Genomic DNA, 21,555 nt, shown 5'->3' with positions numbered 1-21,555 from the left:
CTCTTTCCTTTTTTTGTTCAGGACATCCTGCTCTTCTGGGGCCACTCATGGACTGCATAGCCAGTGATAACAGGCAGTTCTGCCAGTGTTGTCACTGGATGCTTCAGAGACACATTAGCTGCCTGGTCATGTTGCCCAGGAGAGCAGTGTGTCTCCCTCCATCTTTCAGAGCATTGTATAAGAAAGGGAAATGCCGTGCTTTGTAGGTTGTATCCAGATGGATGCCATGGACTCCATCTGTGTCCTGATGCTTCCTGGGTATACGGAAGCCTGGCCCACTGGCTTTCCGCCAGTGACTTCAGTGCTATGACTCCTGGACTTGAGCATGAGTACAATAGGCCAGGGAACGAGGACCCCTGGAAATGCAGATGATACTTTCCTCTTCAGATGTCAAATACACTTGAGTCTCTACCTCAGCACCTTTTTTGAGAAAATACTAAGTGACCGAGATGGTCTTCACATTTAGAGTGAGAGATTTCTCAAAACTGTCTGCATTGGGGTTGTCAGTGGTTTCTGCATCCCATTTCTGCTGTCATTTTACACCCAACATGCTTCCGTTTTGTTGTGACAGGATCTTGTTGCTCGCCTGGATGAACTGGGAGGCGTTTATCTCCAGTTTGAAGAAGGACTGGAAACAACAGCGTTATTTGTGGCTGCCACTTACAAGCTCATGGACCATGTGGGGACTGAACCATCCATTAAAGAGGTACCTGTCTAACAGTTCTCAGGCATGAAACCCAAAGGTTTGTCAGCTTTATCTGCTGAGGATAGCTTTTTTGTGTGTGTGTGTGTGTGTGTGTGTGTGTGTGTTGGAGTCTCACTCTGTTGCCCAGGCTGGAGGGCAGTGGCACGCTCCCGGCCACCGCAGCCTCGACCTGCTGGGCTCTGGCGCTCCTTCAGCCTCAGCCTTTCAAGTAGCCGGAACTACAGGTATGCACTACCACACCCGGCTAGTCTTTTTTTTTTATTTATTGTAGAGAATGAGGTCTTGGCAATTTTCCAGGGCGGGTCTCGAACCCACGGGCTCAGGCAATCCACTCACCTCAGTCTCCCAAAGTGCTGGGATTAACAGGCTGAGCCACTGAGCCTGGCTGAAGATAGCTTTTTTCAAAGCAGGATGTTCAGACAATACCTTGAGGTATTCTCACTCAGTGTCTTGGGTTAAACACTAAGAATGAGAAAAAGAAAGATGTAATGCCTGTCTTCAAGAAGCTGGTTGTCAGTGGGACAGACATGTATATACATCACAGCACTTGCTTCCACTGGGGTGTGTAAATGTCATGAGAGTGGCATGAAGGCCAGGTGGATTGCCCTTGTCTCACCTCCCTTTCTTCCTGATACTCCTGCCTGTCTCATGGGTGCTTGCCACTTTGGTGACCCACGCAAATCCTCTTTCTCTGGTAAGTGCCCTGTACTTCAGAATTGCTTGCTCGCCTCCGTATCCTCACCAGAGGCTAAATCTTAGCTCATCTTTGCTGATGGCCATCATTCACTGTGAGGCATGTGTGTCTACCAGACATCTGCTGAGAAATGGGTTTTTTTTTTTCCCCAAGAGGCACTTGTTAACCTGTAGGAAACGAGCTGAAGTGTGTGTGTGAAGTCCTATCCAAGTGTGACCTTCTTTGTAACCCTTGTCTCTGAGACAGTTACCACCCCTTGATCTAAAGTACTTAAGATGTAAGCTGCTATTATTTAAATTTTAGAAGGAGAGATTTGGGTTCTCAGTTAGAACTTTCTTTATTATGCATTATGAGTTTTATGCCAGATTTCTCTGAATAAACAGTAAATAATTTTCTGTCTTGGATAATTTGCATTAACTTTATATTTTCTCCAGAGGAGATAGGATCAAATAATGTATTCATGTGTTTGCATTCCTATTGTGTCTTTTCCGTTATCCTAAGTGTAGAAGGTCTGGAAATAACACTCCCTTTTAATGTGTTGTGAGTGAAAGTGCAGGAATGTGGGGTCTCATGGTACAAGTTACTTGGGATTCTCCTATACAGTCAAGTGGATGAATTTGTGATATTGCACGTATACAACTTAAACTTTTTCTTCCCTTATTTCCAAGCTTCTACTAACTAGTATTTAGTTGGACTAATTTTGCTATCACAGATTTTGACACAGCAATTCTGGTGAGCAGTCGTACATTTTAACATGTCAACAGCCTGGTGATAGAAAAATGTAATTGGTACAATTAAAGAAAATTATTTCATGTCGACTGTGAATAACATTGTCAGGAACGAGGGAGCTCTTTTGTTAGATGGTAGATTTTAAAAACAAAACTGATTGAGGTAGAAAATGTTTCCTCTCAAAGCAAACAACCTCCAGAATTTTAATAATGCCTTTTAGGGTCCACTTTTTTTTTAAAAATTGCTTTTAATTTTCTCCTCTAATGTAGTCCATTAGTTTGTAATGGAGAGTTATTTTTGTTTCTTTTAGTGTACATTTTAGCTATAAAGTTTGGTCTTATAAATACGAACTTTGGCTGGGTACAGTGACTCATTCCTCCTGTCCCAGCACTTTGGGAGGCCAAGGACTGCTTGAGCCCAGAAGTTTGAGACCAGTGTAGGCAACATAGCAAGACCTCGTCTCTACAAAAAATAAAAAACTTAGCCAGGTGTGGTGGCATGACCCTGTAGTCCCAGCTACTTGGGAGGCTGAGGCAGAAGGATGGCCTGATCCCAGAAAGTCAAGGCTGTGGTGAGCCATGATCATGCCACTGAACTCTATTCTGGATGACAGAGTGAGACTCCAACTGAATAATAATAAAGAAAAAAAGAGGCCGGGCTCGGTGACTCAGCCTGTAATCCTGTGCTTTGGGAGGCCGAGGTGATTGAGTGAATTGCCTGAGTCCGTGGGTTCGAGACCCACCTGGGCAACTTGGTGAGACCTCATCTCTGCAATAAATCAAAAAAATTAGCCAGGCGTGGTAGCGCGCACCTGTAGTTCTGGTTACTTGGAAGGCTGAGGTGGAAGGATTGCTGGAGCCCAGCAAGTTGAGGCTGCGGTGGCCGGGAGTGGCCACTGCACTCCAGTCTGGGTGACAGAGTGAGACTCCAACTCAAAAAAACAAAAAAAAGAAAGAAAGAAAGAAATGCAAACGGTGCCTCAATGTACTGCTTACAAGTAGGTTGGAAGGGAAGGTAGTTTAGCTGGGAGGGTGATGGGAATCAGAAAAGAACAGACTTTCTTGTGAAAGGACTTTGTAAACAAACAGACCTCCATTTGAATTTTGTTCTTACTATTTTTGTTGTTGTTGTTGTAACTTGTAGAAGTTAAGCTATTTGGCCCCCTTTGGCCTCAGTTTCTTCATCTGGAAAACATTGGTAATACTAGTCTTCTAGAGTTTTTGTCAAGATTTGGGTTAATGAATGTAAAACACCTATCACAATACTTGGCATTTGTAGGCATTTAACAAATGATTACTGTTGTTTGTATTTTTAAATGTACATTCATATCTCAGTAGTTTTCTGGAAGTACCTTGCATGGTATAAGTAAACATTCATTAAATGTTTGACAAATAAATGTATGAATTTCAGTTTATAATGGAAGATAGAAAAAAATCATCCAAATCTAAGTTTTAAGTTTAAATACCAAATATTTGGTTTTTTTTCTCTACCAATTTGGGTTAATGATTAAAAGACTTTTCATGGGATCACCTGAAACACTTAAGGAATGACTTGCATCAGTTGAGGAGACAGAGTGATCCTCCCATCTTTCTGCTGAAGGAGGCTCTGCAACTGCATTTCCTTTCTCTTTCAGGACCAAGTCATCCAGCTGATGAACGCAATCTTCAGCAAGAAGAACTTTGAGTCACTCTCAGAAGCCTTCAGCGTGGCCTCTGCTGCTGCGGTGCTTTCTCACAATCGCTACCACGTGCCAGTTGTGGTTGTGCCTGAGGGCTCTGCTTCCGACGTTCAGGAACAGGCCATCCTGCGGGTATGACTTCTGTGCCCAGAGTGTGCCACTGACTGCTGTTTCTAGTGGAAGACTTTCAGAAGTTGTAGCCCGTACCAGAATATACCCTTCACATGTAGGGCAACTCTTTTCCCTTAGCCTCAAAATGGGGACATGGCCATTTGTGACTGGGCAAACCAGTCACAGAACTTTTAAAAATCTATCAAACAGAAACTTTTTTTTCCTAGATTTTAAATGTACAGGCTTTCAGTAAAGTGCTGGAAAATTGCATTTCTAGGTACATAGCTCCAGATGTATAGAGAAGTCTTGCTTCTAAAATGCATTTCCCATTACCAAAACTTCCTAAATACACTGTTTTAAGACAGCTGTTTTTGTTCCCAAGTAATTCTTGTGCTTTATAGTTGTTGAAATAAGGATCAGGTCTCTTCCTCCCTGGTACTGATTATGCTATGAAATGGCAGAAAGATACACAGTCCTCCTCTTAGCAGTAAGAATAGATTTCTCTTTGGCGTTAACTCTTTGGACAGCAAATGCACAGGTCTTTAATATGCTTAGAAGTTTCGTCTCAAATGGGGCATTTTGTTCCTGTTGTTTGGAAACCAGTGATAAGTGAAGATCTTCATAAGAAATTAGCATTTTATGTTTAGACATTGGGGTTCCACATAGGACAGTCCTGTGTGTCTCATTAGCTCTACTTTGGTGGCCCCTGCACGTATCCTGAGGAAGTGTTCAGAATCACCTGTCTTCTCCCTTCCATACAACTCACATCCCTCAACAAAGGCTTGGGTAAGAAATAACCCGATTCACATGCTTCACTGTGAGTCAAGTGGGACTAAGAGAACAGACTGAAGAAAGTATTGGCTCTGAAGCTAGATAGGTGAGTTTGAGTCCTGACTCAACACCTAACTGGCCATGTGGCCTTTGGCAACCCTTGACCTTGTGAGGCCTCCGTCTTTTCATCTGTAATACAGGGATTATGCTGTCTATCTCATATGGTCGGTGAGAGGATATGTGTAGAGGGCCCAGCTTGGTGTATGGCCTATAGCTGACTTTCAACAAATTATAGTTATTAATGTCATCCACATTTCTTGAGGTACCCTATTGCTGATACCTTCCTAAAGTGTATTTCTAGCTGATGATTTTTTTTTAGAGATTCTGTAGTAGAATGAATAGAGCAGGGAATCAGAGAGAAAGAAACAACTTCCTGGGTAATTTGGGACCTGTCATTTTCTTTCCCTGCGCTCTAGTTTCCTTATCTGAAAACTGAGATCACTGGGCAAGGCCACCTTTAGGCTCTTCCCAACTCGACCATTCTGTAATCTGTTCCTTCTTTGTCGAGTTGTTTTCTCTTTATCTGCTCTCTGGTAGGCAGGAGACCCACCAATGATCAGTGAAGATTTCCTGAAAGGAGGCGCTTGCTCTTCTGCAGAGTTTGAACCCTATAGATAAAATACCCCAGTAACAAAATTCTTTGCTTCCTCAGTCTATTGCTACAGATAATTTCTTACATTTATTTCCAGTTACAAGTCACCAATGTTCTGTCCCAGCCTCTGACTCAGGCTACTGTTAATCTAGAACATGCTAGATCTGTTGCTTCCAGAGCCATTGTTCTCCAGAAGACATCCTTTGTCCTGATTGGGTAAGTCCTGGTCATATCTTGGCAGAGCGCCAACCTGTTTGCTTAAGTTAGTTAGCCTGCAGCCAGTGTAGCAGATTAATATGGATATTGCCAAGATCATAAAACCAAACTTACCTAGATTTCATTTAGGCAAATTTGATATACTGGTATCAAAATCTTGCAGTTGAAGATGAAAAGGATTTTTTTTTTTTTTTTTTTTTTTTGAGTTGGAGTCTCACTCTGTCGCCCAAACTGGAGTGCAGTGGCCGCTCCCAACCACCGCAGCCTCGACCTGCTGGGCTCCGGCAATCCTTCCGCCTCAGCCTTCCAAGTAGCTGGAACTGCAGGCGCACACTACCACACCCAGCTAATTTTTGATTTATTGTAGAGATGAGGTCTCACCAAGTTGCCCAGGCAGATCGCGAAGCAAAGGATTTTTAAAACTAAAATAATTTTGGTTTTACTGTTTTATTCCCTATTTCTAGTTGATTCTGTTTTGTCACTGTGATACAAGTAGTATTTTATAATTTAATATTTACTGATGCATGAGTAATGCATTTTTTTCCTGATATATAAGTAATACATGTTTATTATAGGAAAAATACAGAAAAGTTAAAAAAAGAAAATATGATTCACCCATCATTCCAGAGATAAACTACTGCTAATATTTTGCAATCTTTTTTGTCACTCTTTTCTATGTATATAAATAAATGTTTAAAATTGAATTAGGATTATGCTTTATACATTTTTCCATAGGATTAACTGTTCTACATTCATTTTTAATAGCTGCATGTTATTGTTATATAACTTTTTAAGCAAGCCAGGAGCAATAGTGTATGCCTATAGTCTTAGCTACTTGAGAGGCTGAGGTGGGAGGATCACTTGAGCTCAGGAGTTTGAGACTAGTCTGGGCAACACAGTGAGACCCTGTCTGTAAAATAAAATGAAATGAAATGTAAAGTAAAATAAAATAAAATGCACATATATAAATGACCTGTTTTATATTAAATTGTAGAAAGCTACCAGAAGGAAGCTTGAATTTTAGGAGCTGAGAAGGAAGCAAAGGAAAAGAAAACTTTGGAAATTTTGGAAACTTAGGAGAGAATATATAGTTTTCAAGGTTTTAACAGTTTTTAAGTTTTTCAGTTTTCCCCACACGAATCTGTGATTGAGCATGAGATTGCCCAAGTGCATTGGGAAGTCAAAAGTCTCAGAACTGGGAAAGCCCTGTAGTGTTTCAAAGAGACACTTTGTAGCTCTGTTTGTTATATTCATGACTTTCCTACATGAGTTCTTGCTAAGCCTACCATCATTCTTAACAGGGACATTTTTGAACTAAACTTCATGAATGTCAAGTTTTCCAGTGGTTATTATGACTTCTCTGTCAAAATTGAAGGTGACAACCGCTATATTGCAAATACTGTAGAGGTAAGTGCAACTCTTTTTATCCTGTTAATATATCCAAGGAAATGGGCATCCAAATAGATATCCAGCATTAATTGTTTAGTATATTGACTTTTTTTTTTTTTTGCAACCAAGCTAATGTGACCATGTTAAGAGAGGGATAGGTTCAAACTATGCTGTTTGATAGACTTAATGAAGGCAGTAAAATCAAGAACTTGCTCATTCCAAGTTTTCTTTTATTTGTGAGTTATTCACTTTCCATTATAATTTAGCATTACTGTCTTACATAAAATTTAAGAAGTAGAAAAAATAAAAATCGCTCATAATTCCACTGAGGCATGCATCTTAAAATGTTTTGTATAGTAGACCTTGGTAGGTTTAGAAAAGTGCTTGATGCCAATAAGTGACAAAAAACCTCAAGTGACACATACACAACACTGTAAGGAAACTGTCTGGGTAAGGTATAAAAGAAAATGGGCACTCTTTCATGATGAGCTGTGTTTCAGATGTTGAGCTATTGCTAGTTGGATTGAAGATCCAAGAAGCCCTAAGGATAGAAAGTTTAGCCTCATTCAACTGCTGCTTTGTGGTAATGAGGTATTTCACATTAGTGTTTTTCCTACCTAATTGAAGTTTACCCTTACTGGTTCTGTGGCTTTCATTTTAGGCTTTTTAGATAGAGGCTTATTTCAGCTGAATCACACATATCTATACCTTCTTAAACTCTGGAGTATGGCTAAAACTTTTCTTTGAACCAATATCATCAATGTGAACCCTTCATGGAATGCCTGTTACAGGAGAAGTACAGTTCTGCTTACATTAGTCTGTTCTTATAAGCAGCTCCGTGGGGTAGAGTCATCTCCATTTTATAGATGAGGCTCAAAGGGTTAGAGTAATTTGTCCAAGGTCACCCAGTCTGTGTGTGGGTGGATCTCCTGCACGGTCCCAGTAGTTAGTGTGCTCTGGAGAACACAGCCAGCCTCAGAGGCTGCAGAGTTGTGCACCACTCCAGAAGCCGGCCTCCTTGTCACGTTCCCTTCACCTCTCTTCCACCTCTGTCAGCTGTCATTTCTCAGTGACACTCAGTTTCTGCTGCTGTGTCTTTACTGCGTCTACCTGACAACCTCATTGTGCATTCTACTGGGTAGGAACCTTGCAGTGGTCCTGGGCCTTTCCTGAAATATTCATTGTATGCTGTTTGTGACAGCTGTTTTCTTCACTTTTCAGGTGTCATTTTCTACTCACTTTTTTTTTTTTTTGAGTTGGAGTCTCACTCTGTTGCCCAGACTGGAGTGCAGTGGCCGCTCCCGGCCACCGCAACCTCGACCTGCTGGGCTCCGGCGATCCTTCCGCCTCAGCCTTCCACGTAGCTGGAACTACAGGTGCACGCTACCACACCTAGCTAATTTTTTAAAAATTTACTGTAGAGATGAGGTCTCGCCAAGTTGCCCAGGCGGGTCTCGAACCCGCGGGCTCAGGCAATCCACTCACCTCAGCCTCCCAAAGGCGTGGGATTACAGGCTGAGCCACCAAGCCTGGCTCTACTCACTTTTTAAAATTAAATTTTATCTTTCCATTGTGAGATAATTTTAATTGTTATAAACATTGCAGAAATAGTATGTAGAATTCCCATGTACTTTTCATGCAGCTTCCCCAAGTTGGTATTTTATGTAACTATAATTGTCAGTACTAGGCAATTAACATTGGTATAGTACTACTAACTACTCTATAGATCTTAATTCAGATTTTGCCAGTTGTCCCACTAATGTCCCTTTTCTGGTCTAGGATTTATCCTTTAATTGTCACTCCCTTTAGTCTCCTTCAATTTAAGATAATCTCTTTTTCTTTCATGACCTTGACACTTTTGAAGAGCCAATAACTTTGTAGAATGTTTCTCAGTTTGGGCTTACTTGATCTTTCCTCAGGATTAAGTTCAGGTCATGCTTTTTTTTTTTTTTTCTTTGCAGTAATAATCCAAAAGCAGTGTTCTGCCCTTTGCAGTGTAAGAAGTGTATGATATTGATATTTCTCTTATTGGTCATGTTAATCTTGATCACTTGAGTTAGGTGGTATCTGTGAGGTTTCCCATTGCAAAGTTGTTATTTTTCTGCTTTGTAATTGAGTGTCTTGTGGGTGATCCTTTAAGACTCCACAGATATCCTTAAAATCTTGTCTGAAAGAAGTAGGCAGCTAGAAAGTTTGACCTTTTCAAAAATAGGGCATTACTTAACATAGGTAGATTAAAACACTTGTATCTGGAAAATTGCTAAAAGGCAATTTTCTCTTTCATTCCTTCCACTTTTTTTTTTTTGAGTCGGAATCTTACTCTGTCTCCTGGGCGGGAGTGCAGTGGTACACTCACGGCCACCGTAGCCTCAGCCTGCTGGTTCAGGTGATCCTTCCATCTCAGCCTTCCAAGTAGCTGGGACTACAGGTGTGTGCCACCACACTCAGCTACATTTTTTATTTATTGTAGAGACGAGGTCTCACCAAGTTGCCCAGGCTGGTCTTAAACCCTTTGGCTCATGCAGTCCTCTTGCCTCCGCCTCCCAAAGTGCTAGGATTGTAAGCATGAGCCACTGTGCCTGGCCCCTTCTGCATTTTAAAACTGGAATTCTATTGTGAGAAAACAGCTTTATTTATTCAATTATTTGTAATTATAATACTTATACATTGTACATTTCTATAACGTATTGTATCATGGATGTTTATTTTACTGTTAGCTTATAATACATTCATTACTGTCATTTATTTTATTGCTTATATCATTCTAGGTTTGACCTTTGGAGAGAGCTCCTCAAGGTGTCTCCTTTGACACTCACTTTCTTTTAATGAAAGAAGTTAGGCAGCTAGAAAGTTTGACCTTTTCAAAAATAGGGCATTACTTAACATAGGTAGATTAAAACACTTGTATCTGGCAGAATATTTAGCAGAAAGGAAGATGTTTTCTGGAACTCTAATCTCTCTGCCTCTTGTCTGACCTTTGGGCATGAGACATCTGATCCTAGTCCACTCACTAATACAGAATTTGAATAGAAATGATTGTAGTGTGTGCCTTGAACCTTTCAAATTCACATCTTTTAATGTTAGTTTCCGTCATTAAGAGGCCTTATTTGTAACTCAGCACATTAAAAGGAAATCTCTTCTATTTTTTTTTTTTCTTGAAAACTTTTCCTTCCACCATCAAATCCAGTTTAAATATCAGGCTTTTAAATTGACTGCCTCAAAGCTGTCTTAACCCCTTCCTTTCCTTTCACTTCTGCTTTCTGGTCTGTTTCCAAGTCCTATTGGTTCCACCTCTGAATGTCTTTTCCGTGAGTCTTTTGTTGTTGCTTTATTAGGTATCGCCAAATTGCTCTTTGCTTCATATTCTTACCAATAATTGGTGTTAACAGTTTCTGATAATCTGATGCATATGAAAGACATCTTGTAATGTTTTTCCTTGGTTACTAGTAAAATTGAACATCTTTTCTTATATTTGTTGACCATTTATGTTTCCTTTCCTGTGAATTATCATATAGTCTTGCCTGTTCTTCTTTTGGTTTGTAAATCTTTTTATTATTGATTTTTAGGATAAATATTCTGGATACCAGTCCTCGGTTTTCAGTATCAGATATCTTCCCCTAGAATTATTTTATGACCCTTTTGATGCACAAAATTTAATTTTAATGGAGCCTAATTTAAAAGTCTTTTTCTAGATTGTTTTTGTGTCTTCTTTAAAAAAATCCAATGTGACCCCAAGGTCAAAAAGGTATTCTCCAGCTGGGCTCGGTGGCTCAGCCTGTAGTTCCGCGCTTTGGGAGGCTGAGGTGAGTGGATTGCCTGAGCCCGCGGGTTCGAGACCCGCCTGGGCAACTTGGCGAGACCTCATCTCTACAATAAACCAAAAAGCCAGGTGTGGTAGCGCGTGCCTGTAGTTCCGGCTACTCGGAAGGCTGAGGCAGAAGGATCACCGGAGCCCAGCAGGTCGAGGCTGCAGTGGCTGGGAGCGTCCACTGCACTCCAGTCTGGGCGAGAGTGAGACTCCAACTCAAAAAAAAAAAAGGTATTCTCCAACGTTTTCATCTAACTGTTTTTAAGTTGTTTTTTCCTTATATTTAGGCCTTCAACCTGCTTGAAGTTTATTTTTATTGCCATAGTGTTTTACACCTTGTCTGTGATTGTACTTGTTGCATTATATTACCATTGTTTGCTTATATGCATTGCTCTTTCACTGGGCTGAGAACTTCTGTGGGTGGAGACCAGATCTTACTTTTTCAGTACTTGGTTTCCATTGTAGACTACTTAGAAGGAAAGGGTGGTCTAAACAGGGCCTTCAGAACTCTGTGGTAAATCATCTTCCAGCAGTGAGTCTTGGCATTTATTTATTAAATAACAGCTTTATTGGGGGTATCATTCTCATACCATAACATTTACCCATTTAAAGTATGTTTAGTGTTTTCAGGATATTCACAGACTTGTGCCACCAATCTAATTCCGGAATGTTCTTATCGGCCCATAAGCAACTCCATATCTGTTAGCACTTCCCCATTCACTCCTCCTCTCAGTTCTGGCATCTACTCATCTGCTCGAGGCTAAATGGGTTCATAAATATGTTTCCTTGTCTGGCTTTTTTTCACTTAGCATAATATTTTTAAAGTTCTTCCATATTGTAGCATTTATCAGTATTTCATTTCTTTTTATGACAGAATAAGATTCTATTGTATGGCTATATCACATTTTGTTTATTCATTCATTAGTTGATGGACATTTGCAGTATTTCTACTTTTGGGATCTTATGAATTATGATGCTATGAATATTGATGTATAAACTTTTGTTTGAACACCTGCTTTCATTTCTTTGAGATATATGGGAGGGACCTACAGATACTCGGAACCATCTTTTTAGAGGATGGCCTCTTGTAGTACACTCAGAATTTGTTCCTCCAGATCATATGGTCAACCAAAGTTTTTATCTGGAAATTTTGAGAAGGTTGTGTTACAGTTTGTACAAGAAACCTCCCAAGTTCTGGCAAACATGTGACTGACTCTTCCACCATGACAATGCGCCTGTCCACAAATGCCCAAAATGGCATGTTCCATCCTCCCTGTTCATCCTATCTCATGCTGTGTGACTTTTTTTGTTTCCCTGGATGAAAAAATCCTCAAAGGGAAATGTTTTCCCAGTGTAGAAGAGATGAAGCAAAAAAGGACAGAAACACTAAAAAGCATCCAAATTGATGAGTTCAAAAACTGTTTTGGGCAGTGGAGAAAGCATCTTGATAGGTGTATTGCATCAAGCAACGAATACTTTGAAGGAGACTGAAGTTTAAGTATGTAAAAATACATAAATTCTGTTTTTGGAGGGTCCCCCTCATATGCTTAGGAGTAGAATTACTGAGTCATATAGGAACTCCTTATGTAACTTTTTAAAGAAACGAACAAGTTTTCAAAGCAACTGTACCATTTTACATTCCTACCAGCAATGTACAAGGATTCCAATTTTACTACATACTCACCAACACTTTTTTTATTCTAGCTATCCTACTGGATGTGAAGTGTTTCTTTGTGGTTTTGACTTGCATTTCCCTGATGGCTAATTATGTTGAGTATCTTTTTATGTACTTGTTGGTCTTTTTTATATCTTCTTTGGAGAGATGTCTATTCAAATCCTTTGCCCATTGGAAAAAAAATATGTTTTTGCCTTTCTAATCGTCATGCTTCTTATTTCCTTTACTTTTTATATTATTGAGTTGCAAGAGTTCTTTATTCTGGTTACAAGTTCCTTATTAGATAGATATATGATTTGCAAGTATTTTTTTCATAGTCTGTGGGTTGTATGACGATGTCTTTTAAGTGCCAAAATTTTAATTTTGAAGTCCAGTTTATTTATTTTTATTGTTATTGCTTGTACTTTAGGTATCATATCCAAGAAACCATTGCCTAATCCAAGGTCATGAAGATTTTCTGCTATGTTTTCTTATAAGGGCCTCATAGTTTTGGCTCTTATACTTAGGTTTTGGATTTATTTTATTTAGGTTTTTGTTTTATTTTTGAGTGAGTGTTTCACTCTGTCATCCAGGCTGGAGTGCAGTGGCATGTTCAAGGACACCATAGCCTTGACCTGCTGGGCTCAAGTGATCCTTTCCCTCAGCCTTCCGAGTAGTTGGGTCTACAGGTGCGCACCACTATACCCAGCTGGTTTTTTTATTTATTGTAGAGATGTGGTCTTGCCAATTTGCTCAGGTTTGTCTTGAATCCCTGGGCTCAGTCAATCCTCTCGCCTCCGCTTCCCAAAGTGCTGGAATTACAGGCATGAGCCTTGAGCCATTGTGCCTGGCTTTCTGATTCATTTTGAATTAGCTTTTTTTTTTGAGTTGGAGTCTCATCTGTTGCCCAGGCTGGAGTGCAGTAGCATACTCACAGCCACCCCAGCATCACCCTGCTGGGCTTTGGCAATCCTTGCACCTCAGCCTTCCAAGTAGCCGGAACTATAGGTGTGCACCACCATGCCTGGCTAATTTTTTGATTTATTGTAGAGACGAGGTCTCGCCATGTTTCTAGGACTGGTCTCAAACCCGTGGGCTCAGGCAGTCCACTCGCCTTGGCCTCCCAAAGTGGTGGGATTACAGACTGAGCCACCAAGCCCGGCCTGAGTTAATTTTTGTGTGTGGTGTGAGGTCAGGATCCAGCCTCCTTTTGCATGTGGATATGTAATTGTTCCAGCACCATTTGTTGAAAAGACTCTTCTTGTCTTGACACATCCTTGTCAGAAAATAGTTGACCATAAATGTAAGGGTTGGTTTCTGGACTCATAATTCTGTTCCATTAATTTGTATTTTTGTCCTTATGGCAGTACCTTGCTGTCTTGATTATTGTACGTTTGGCTTTTTGTGACTTCAAATCTGGTGTTTGTTCAAGTGTTTCTGTGTTTGTTGAAAAAATTATCTAGGTACAAAATAGCAGAAGTGACTAATAGAGGTTGCTCATGCAATGATAATAAGCCCCATTGAGGCCATTTGCTGTCCTTCTCTTTCCTGGTGATGGAGTGAGCATTACAGAGTCTCCTCTCTCTCTATTACATTAAAGCTATCTGTATATGTGTGTGAGAAAGAGAGGGGAGGGAGAGTCGGCCCTTACTTCTTCCACATACGCAACTTACTTTGTAATCTGTTATAGTCACATGTAAAGGCCCAGAGCAGGTCAGCAGGTCCTGTTTGCTCTCCCTAGAAATACTCATCATTGGTCAGAGTGCATTAACGGCGGTTTGGTGTGGAAGACCTATAATAGCACTGACTGCACTGGCTGTCAGGGGAAGCATGGGTTTTGGAAGCTTTCATTAGCATTAATTGTCCCTAATGCACCATCATTTTTGACAGTAATAAGCTAAACAGGAGGGTTATTACTCCCAGCAGAAAGACTGCATTTCCTGACTTTAGAACATTTTTTGAGATGTATGTGGCTTGTGGTGTGGGCAAAGAAAGGAATAGCAGGATCCAATGTAAAGCAGGCTCAACTACTCACTCAAAGTGGAGAAACGAGTCCCTTTCCTATTATAAAAACGAATCCTGCCATATTGGTTTGAAGAAGGAAGCAGCTAATCAACAGGGATCCTACTCTGAACTCTTTAAAACAGGGCTTTGAAAAAAACTGTGATATTTATTTCTAAATTTGCTTTAGTGGAGTAGTGTAAAAATGCTTTTCTTTTGAGTCTTTCCAGAGACCCATCTGTAGTAAGATTTTAGGAGCAGAAGGATTTGTTTTAAACTGTTCTCTGTTTAAGAACAGCCCTATAGTATTTCTGTGCATCAAAGAAAGGTGTAACTCAGGAAGTCTCTTAAAATCAGGGCTAAGAGAAAACCTAAAATGACTCAAGTTCACTGCAGTTTGCCCTTTGCTCATTCCATGCGTCTGTATTGTCTGGGAATGTTCGTGATGTTTTTAGAACAAACATGCAGCTCAGTGGCCAAAAGTTTAGTCAGGATTCTAAGTGCTAAACTTTAGTGCTAAAAGTTTAGTCAGGATTCTAAGTGAAAACCTGAAAGTTGATGGCTTCCTTTTTGCTGTGAATAGGGTACATTGAGAAATCTTACACAGTCCTTTAAACATATATTTGTATATATCCATCTGCTGAAAGGAAGATTGATTATTTTTAAAAGCACATTAATTGGGTGGTACTTTTTAATATACATATAAATAATATAAATATAAAAATATAAATAATTTTAATGCTTTTTAATATAAACAATTTAAAAATACTTTATAAATATAAAAAAGTATATGAGGAAGACAGTACAGACCAGCATGGTAGCTCAGGTCTGCAATCTCAGCACTTTGGGAGGCCAAAGCAGGGGGATTGCTTGAGCCTAGGGGTTCGAGATCAGCCTGGGCAACATAGCAAGACCTCATCTCTACATAACATAAAAAAATTGGCTGGTTGTGGTGGCGCATGCCTATAGTCCTAGGAGGCTAAAGCAGAAGGATCACCTGAACCCAGGAAGTTGAGGCTGCAGTGAGCTGTGACTATGCCACTGCGTTCCAACTTGAACGACAGAGTGAGATCCTGACTCAAAAAAAAAAGAAAAGATAGTATATGACCCACAATCTCACTGCTCAGATAACCTCTGTATTTTACAACTAGCAATAAAATATGCACGTGTTTAAAAAAATCTTCCAGCTGGGTGCAGTGGCTCACGCCTGTAATCCCAGCACTTTGGGAGGCGGAGGTGAGAGGATTGCCTGATTCCACGAATTGAAGACCAGCCTGGGCAACATGGCAAGACCTCTTCTTTATAGTAAATCAAAAAATATGCTGGCATGATGGTGCACCCCTGTAATTCCAGTTAATTGGAAGGCTGAGGTGGAAGGATCACGTGAGCCCAGCAGGTCAAGGCTGCAGTAGCTGTGAACAGCGTGCCACTGCATTCCAATCTGGGTGACAGAGTGAGACTCCGACTCAAAAAAAATTATTCTTCCAAGTACAGAAAGCCATATAATGTAATATAACAGTCTCCTTTCAGCTCCTCAATTCAGGCCTCTGAGGAATTCATTGTTTTGTTTCCCTTGTACTCCTTAAGAAAAAAAGAATACATAGTACGGTCAACATAAGCATATCCTTTCTTATGTACACACGAGGGATCATTTGCCTTTGTGACAAAGTGGAGGTGCCCAGTGTTACCCATGAGGGTCTTCACAGCCATCCTCCTCTCCTACCTTAATTCGCCCTGTTGCCAAGACTCGATGACAAGCAGTGATGCTATACACAATTTTACTACTAGATGGCTATGTATTCAAAGTAGGAGGTAATATCTCCATATCTGTCCATACACATCTACTGTGCTCTTTCTTTTTCATCACTCCATGGCAATTTATAGTGTGCGTGTACCATTATTATTTTCAGCTAGTCTCCTATTGATGGACATTTAGGCGGGATGATGATTTTGAGACAGTTTTTACAAATTAAATGAGTTTATCTTAAGAGAATGAGTTACAGAAATGAAGAGGGCGTTGTCTGGTTAATGTTGATGAGGATTGCAGAGTAGTGAACCATGAAGACAGATGATTTTTATAGCATGGAGTATTGCTACTCTCCTAATTCTCCCAAAATTGGAGGACTGCTGAGCCTCTTCCTCAGTCTTTTTTGTTCAGGAGCGTTTCCTACTCCCCAGTCAAGGGGCCCCCCCGGGCAGACTTGGGTCATGATTCCTTCCGTGCTTTCGTAGCACTTTTTATACCTTCCATTCGAGTAGCAGACTAGCCTGCTATAATTGTGGTTCGCCTATGGGACAGGAAGTATATTTTGCCATCTCTATATTCCTGCACCTAGATGCTCCCCATGCTGTGGGCAGCGTTCTTAGAGGGGTGTTGTGCTAAAAGTCAGTCACCTCATCAAAGCTCTTTGGCTGCTTCTTTGCTTGAGCCTTCCATTCCATTTGTCTTCAAGTGGAAATGGTGTCTGTGCCTGTTTGGGTTGAGCTTTCTGCAGCACAGCTTGCTTTGGTTCTGAGCTCTGTGTGAGTTGTAGAGAGTCCAGAGAGCCAAAGTAGCAGCTCGGAGCTTTCTCCCTGGGACGTCTCTTCAACTTGCGGGGACATCTTCCCCCTCCTCCACCGCCATAGTTCACCCAGCTGCCTAGACTCAATGACAGGCAGTGATACTAAATTTTTTAAAAATTTATTTATTGTAGAGATGAGGTCTCTCCAGGTTGTCCAGGATGGTCTTGAACCTGCATGCTCAGGCAATCCGTTTGCCATGGCCTCCCAAGGTGTTGGGGCCCAGCCTTAATCCGATTATTTCTTGTTTACCGGCATTAGCTGGCTCCTCTGTGTGAGAATGTTTCTATAGACATAAAGAATTCAAACACTGTAAGAGTCAAGATAGATTGGTTTGTGCTTATAACAAACTCCAAATCTTGGTGGCTTTAGACAAAGGTTTATTTTTTGCATATGCTAGGATGTCTTTAGGGGGTCAGCTGGAGGCACTGCTTCATGCTGCTCTTACTCCAGGTCCTGGCTGAAGGAATAAGCCTTTCTCTGCACATTATCTGTGTGTATGTCAGAAGAAATGAAAGAGTCACACGCTGACTCTTAAAGCTGCCACCTGCTCACATCTCACTGGCCAGAGCAAGTCATGTGGCCACACCTGACTTTATGGGGGTCGAGAAGTAGAATTCTACTGCATTGTTAGAAGAATGAGAAGCACTGGCAAACAGTATGGGTAACAGCCATAGCTCCTGAGGACTCCATAGCAGTCATAGCACTGCTTGGTGCAGAATAAGTGTTGGCAGGAAACTGTGCAGCCAGGAGCCAAAGCATGTGGGTTCTGAGTTGTAGAGCTTGAGCTTAGCCCTGGCCACTTGATCACTTGCTAGCTGTGTGCTCTTCAGCAAGCAGCTTAATCTCTCTCATCTTTTTCCTCATCTGAAGTAGCACAACCTTGATGAATTGTGAGGATTAAATAAGATAGTCTTTACAAAGCCATTCACATAGTAAGCACTCAGTAAATATTAGCTGTCATTAGAATTGAATACTTACTGATTTGAATTATTTCAAGGCAACTGCTTAAGGATTTCTCCCCTTTATTTTAAAGTACACATGAAGAGTTCTACTTTTTTATCTTTTCCTGTTTTTAAAAAAATACATACTGTCCATCCAAAGCCAGAAAAGGGAAGAATTAAGGAGTTACTTTTTAGGCCTCAGAATGGGAGAGGTTGGAAATAAAAAATTCAATAACTGTAATCCTTAAAGACTCTTGTCCTAGGATTTTGTCATGTCTTTACTCACCTTAAAGTGTAGGAAACTTTGAATATGCATAATAATTCCTCGTATGGCCATTAGTTGACTTGGCAACTGTCTTCTCTGTTTTGCTGTAGCTCAGAGTCAAGATCTCCACTGAAGTTGGCATCACTAATGTTGATCTTTCCACTGTGGATAAGGACCAGAGCATTGCACCCAAAACTACCCGGTAGGTGGGGTTCCCACTGACCCCTGGGGAGCCCAGGCTCAAGAGCTGAGAGGAGTATGCCTATGTGCTAAGCCCCTCCAGATGCCAGCCCTGAGTCTGCAGGGATGCCGCTGCACCCCAGATGAAAGAGGCTCTACTTCCACTGGGTCTGCACCGGGGATTCAGCATCACATCTGAGTGGATTTGGGAGTTGTCTGTACTTCAGTCCACAGCAAGCTTTATTACCAGCCCACAATGAGATAAGGAGCTTACTTACATTAGAGTGTGAATCTGGATCCGTCAACTGTGTCACCAAGCACATTAGTGCAGATGACAGTTTTTTAATAACAAGACCTTCTCAATGAAGAAAGCAGGATATTAATTTATATTCTGGTACAGTCTCCTTATCTTCACAGTTCTAAGTTTGCTTTTAGTCACCTCATGACAGCACTCTGGAAGCCTCATTGATTCTTAGAACTGAGATGGCAAAAACCCAGCACTGGAGCTGCCAGTCCTTCCCAAGCCCATGGAAGGCATGACTCACAAGTCACAGCATTTGTTCCTGGTGAACTGAGACACAGCCTCAGAATCTTTTTTTTTTTTTAAACACAGCCTTCTAAGTAAACATTAACAGTTGCTCAGAGTCAGGCAAGAATGCTGTATGAGGCCCATAGGTCAACCTTCCTCCTGGTCCTTAGTGGTGGGTGGGTAAGATTCATACCTGATGGGTCTAGAATACAGTCCAGACCCAACTTGACTCAACTGGGGTGGCTTTGGAGGCCAGAAGATGCAGGTTAGCCTGCAAAGCCATTTTGAAGACAGGATATTAAAGCCTAGAAGCCAAGCTGTCAGTTCTTTTAAATTGTGTAGACCTGGCCTTTGTGTTTCTGGCTTGACTATTTTTGTGGTGATATTGAAGATAGGAATAATGTTTGAGAATTGACAATAATGTCTGTGAGAGTACTTGACAGTTTGATTCTCTGCATAGAGGAAGAGTTGGTCTTATTCATGAGCAAATAGAATGTGTGAGCATAAAACACAGCCCGCATGAGTCTGTCATTGTTCAGCTTGTTTATCCCCTGGCCACCTTGCCTTGAAATCCCAGGAGATAGCTGTGAAAAGAACAATTTTCCTCAGGTCTGCATTTTGAGAAAATGACTTTTTAAAACCCAATTTCAGGGCAGAAAAGTAAGTTGAAACAGTGTCCAGGAAAAAATGTAGCATTAAAAAAAGAAAAGGCTACATGCGCCTTCTTTCCTTGCTTCTCCTGCCCCTCTCCTCTCGACCCTGCTCACATACGCTGCCAGCATCAGCCCTGTGAGTCTCCCTCACTGCAGCTGTGCAGCCGGCTCTCCTGTCCCCGTGGGTGCTCCGCTGGTGTCTGACTAGGTGGAGCTGACAGCCTTAGATCCTTGACCTGGAGGCACGAGCATCTGCAGAGACCATGCTCCCCAGGCTCTGCCAAAAGTTTCTTCTGCAGTTGTCTCAGTTCTGGCTTTATCAATCCAATTTACCCTCAGGCTGCAGACAGTTCTCCACATGTGTCCACACAGGAGTGTTCCAAGGGGAGAGGGAGGATTAGGCGGTGAAGTATGTATTCTTTGTCTGTTCTCAGAGATCCTCTCTGAAGACTGACTGTATTATGTCTCTTTCAGGGTGACTTACCCAGCCAAAGCCAAGGGCACATTCATTGCAGACAGCCACCAGAACTTCGCCTTGTTCTTCCAGCTGGTAGATGTGAACACTGGTGCTGAACTCACCCCTCACCAGGTCAGGAAGAAGCCTGTACAGTTCTCTTGGCCTGGGACATGAATGAATGCTAGAGTTTACTATGTGGCATATGATATGGACTAGAGAAAATTCTACATTCCTGCTTTTTCAAATTTTGACTTAGAACCTGACAGTCCATCAGATTCTCCCCCGTGACACTCTATGCCTTGTACAGATTATAATTCTTTATCTGGAATGCATGCTTCTTTTAAAAGAAGGGGCCGGGTGTGGTAGCTCATGTCTATAATCCCAGTGCTTTGACAGGCCATGGCTGGAGGATCGCTTGAGGCCAGGAGTTCAAGACCAGCCTGGGCAATATAGCTAGATCTTGTCTTTCAAAAAAAATGAAAAAAAACTAGCCAGGTGTGGTGGCATGTATTCCAGCTACTCAGGAAGCTAAGGAAGGAGGAACACTTCAGCCAGGAGTCTGAGGCTGCAGTGAGCTTTAATCACACAATTACACTTTAGCCTCAGTGACAGAGTGAGACCCTGTCTCCAAAAGAATTAAAATAAAATAAAATAAAAGCTTAGTTGGTATTGAGAAGATGTACTTATGGCAGATTAGCACTTAATTGAGGCTCTTTTCTTTCTGATTAAAAAGAATATATTGAAATAATTTTGAAAAAAGGAATACCTAGGCAAAAGACCCAAAACATTTTTTTTTTGTTCTGGCCAAAACCGATGTCCCATTTGTGGGACTCTGAAGAATAGACCTTTTTAATTTGTCCCTGCTTTGTATTATGAAACAATAGACTTTATTTTTTTCACATATAAGGTAATTAAAATTATTATTTAAAAGATTTCCCCAGAGAACCGAATATGGCCCTTTTTCCTTTCAGACACCCCCAACCACCTCTGTTATCCCCCTTGATTGAGAATAACTATTCTTGGCCCTGCCTTTGGTGTTGTCTAAAGGAAAATCCAGATAAATATATTGAATGCTGAAAGACAAGGAGGAATGTGGCCCCTAGTAGGCCTGGTTTAGGTGCTCTATGTGAGGCTGTAGCAAGAACCAGCAGTCTTGTGTTCGTACCTCAAGGCGGTTTCAGGGCAGACCACTGAGGGAGTGGATTAACTTGGAAGCCTTCTTGCTTTCTGTTTCTCAAGGCTGCAGTTGTTGCCCTTGTGCCCCAGAGCGCCTGTGCCCTCCACCCCAAACTCCAGACAGTGTGGTTAGGGTCCTTAGCCATGGTTAACGGAACCTTAAGCACTTCAACCTATTAGCATTTCCCAGCTCCTTACCAAAGTGACATTTGCCAACCAAATAGCACAAGAGAGGAGCGATACAAAGAGAAGAAATTACAAGACTATACCGGTGGGGTTAGGGTTAGAGCAGGGAGAGTTAGTAAAGAAATGTAACTTCAACTGAACATGTCTCATCCAAGATTCTGTTTTGGGAAATCATTGCCTAGAGACCCGCCCCC

The 21,555-nt window shown here is 41.3% G+C and overlaps 1 protein-coding gene across 1 annotated transcript in view; it reads left to right on the top strand.

Annotated features, from left to right (window-relative positions):
- RPN2 (ribophorin II) overlaps window positions 1–21,555 on the top strand; it is a 52,929-nt gene that overhangs the window by 17,868 nt on the left and 13,506 nt on the right. The window contains exons 4-9 of the mRNA XM_021719174.1: window positions 572–706; window positions 3,763–3,939; window positions 5,439–5,557; window positions 6,859–6,964; window positions 18,291–18,382; window positions 20,017–20,131. Coding sequence (XP_021574849.1) covers window positions 572–706; window positions 3,763–3,939; window positions 5,439–5,557; window positions 6,859–6,964; window positions 18,291–18,382; window positions 20,017–20,131 — 744 coding nt within the window. The remainder of the gene's footprint in view (window positions 1–571; window positions 707–3,762; window positions 3,940–5,438; window positions 5,558–6,858; window positions 6,965–18,290; window positions 18,383–20,016; window positions 20,132–21,555) is intronic.

The sequence above is a fragment of the Carlito syrichta genome, unplaced genomic scaffold (assembly GCF_000164805.1).
Source record: "Carlito syrichta isolate Samal-C Ts95f unplaced genomic scaffold, Tarsius_syrichta-2.0.1 Scaffold314289, whole genome shotgun sequence".
In the NCBI taxonomy this organism is placed as follows: domain Eukaryota; kingdom Metazoa; phylum Chordata; class Mammalia; order Primates; family Tarsiidae; genus Carlito; species Carlito syrichta.
The sequence above is the reverse complement of the archived record's forward strand: the minus strand, read 5'-3'. Positions and strand labels throughout refer to the sequence as shown.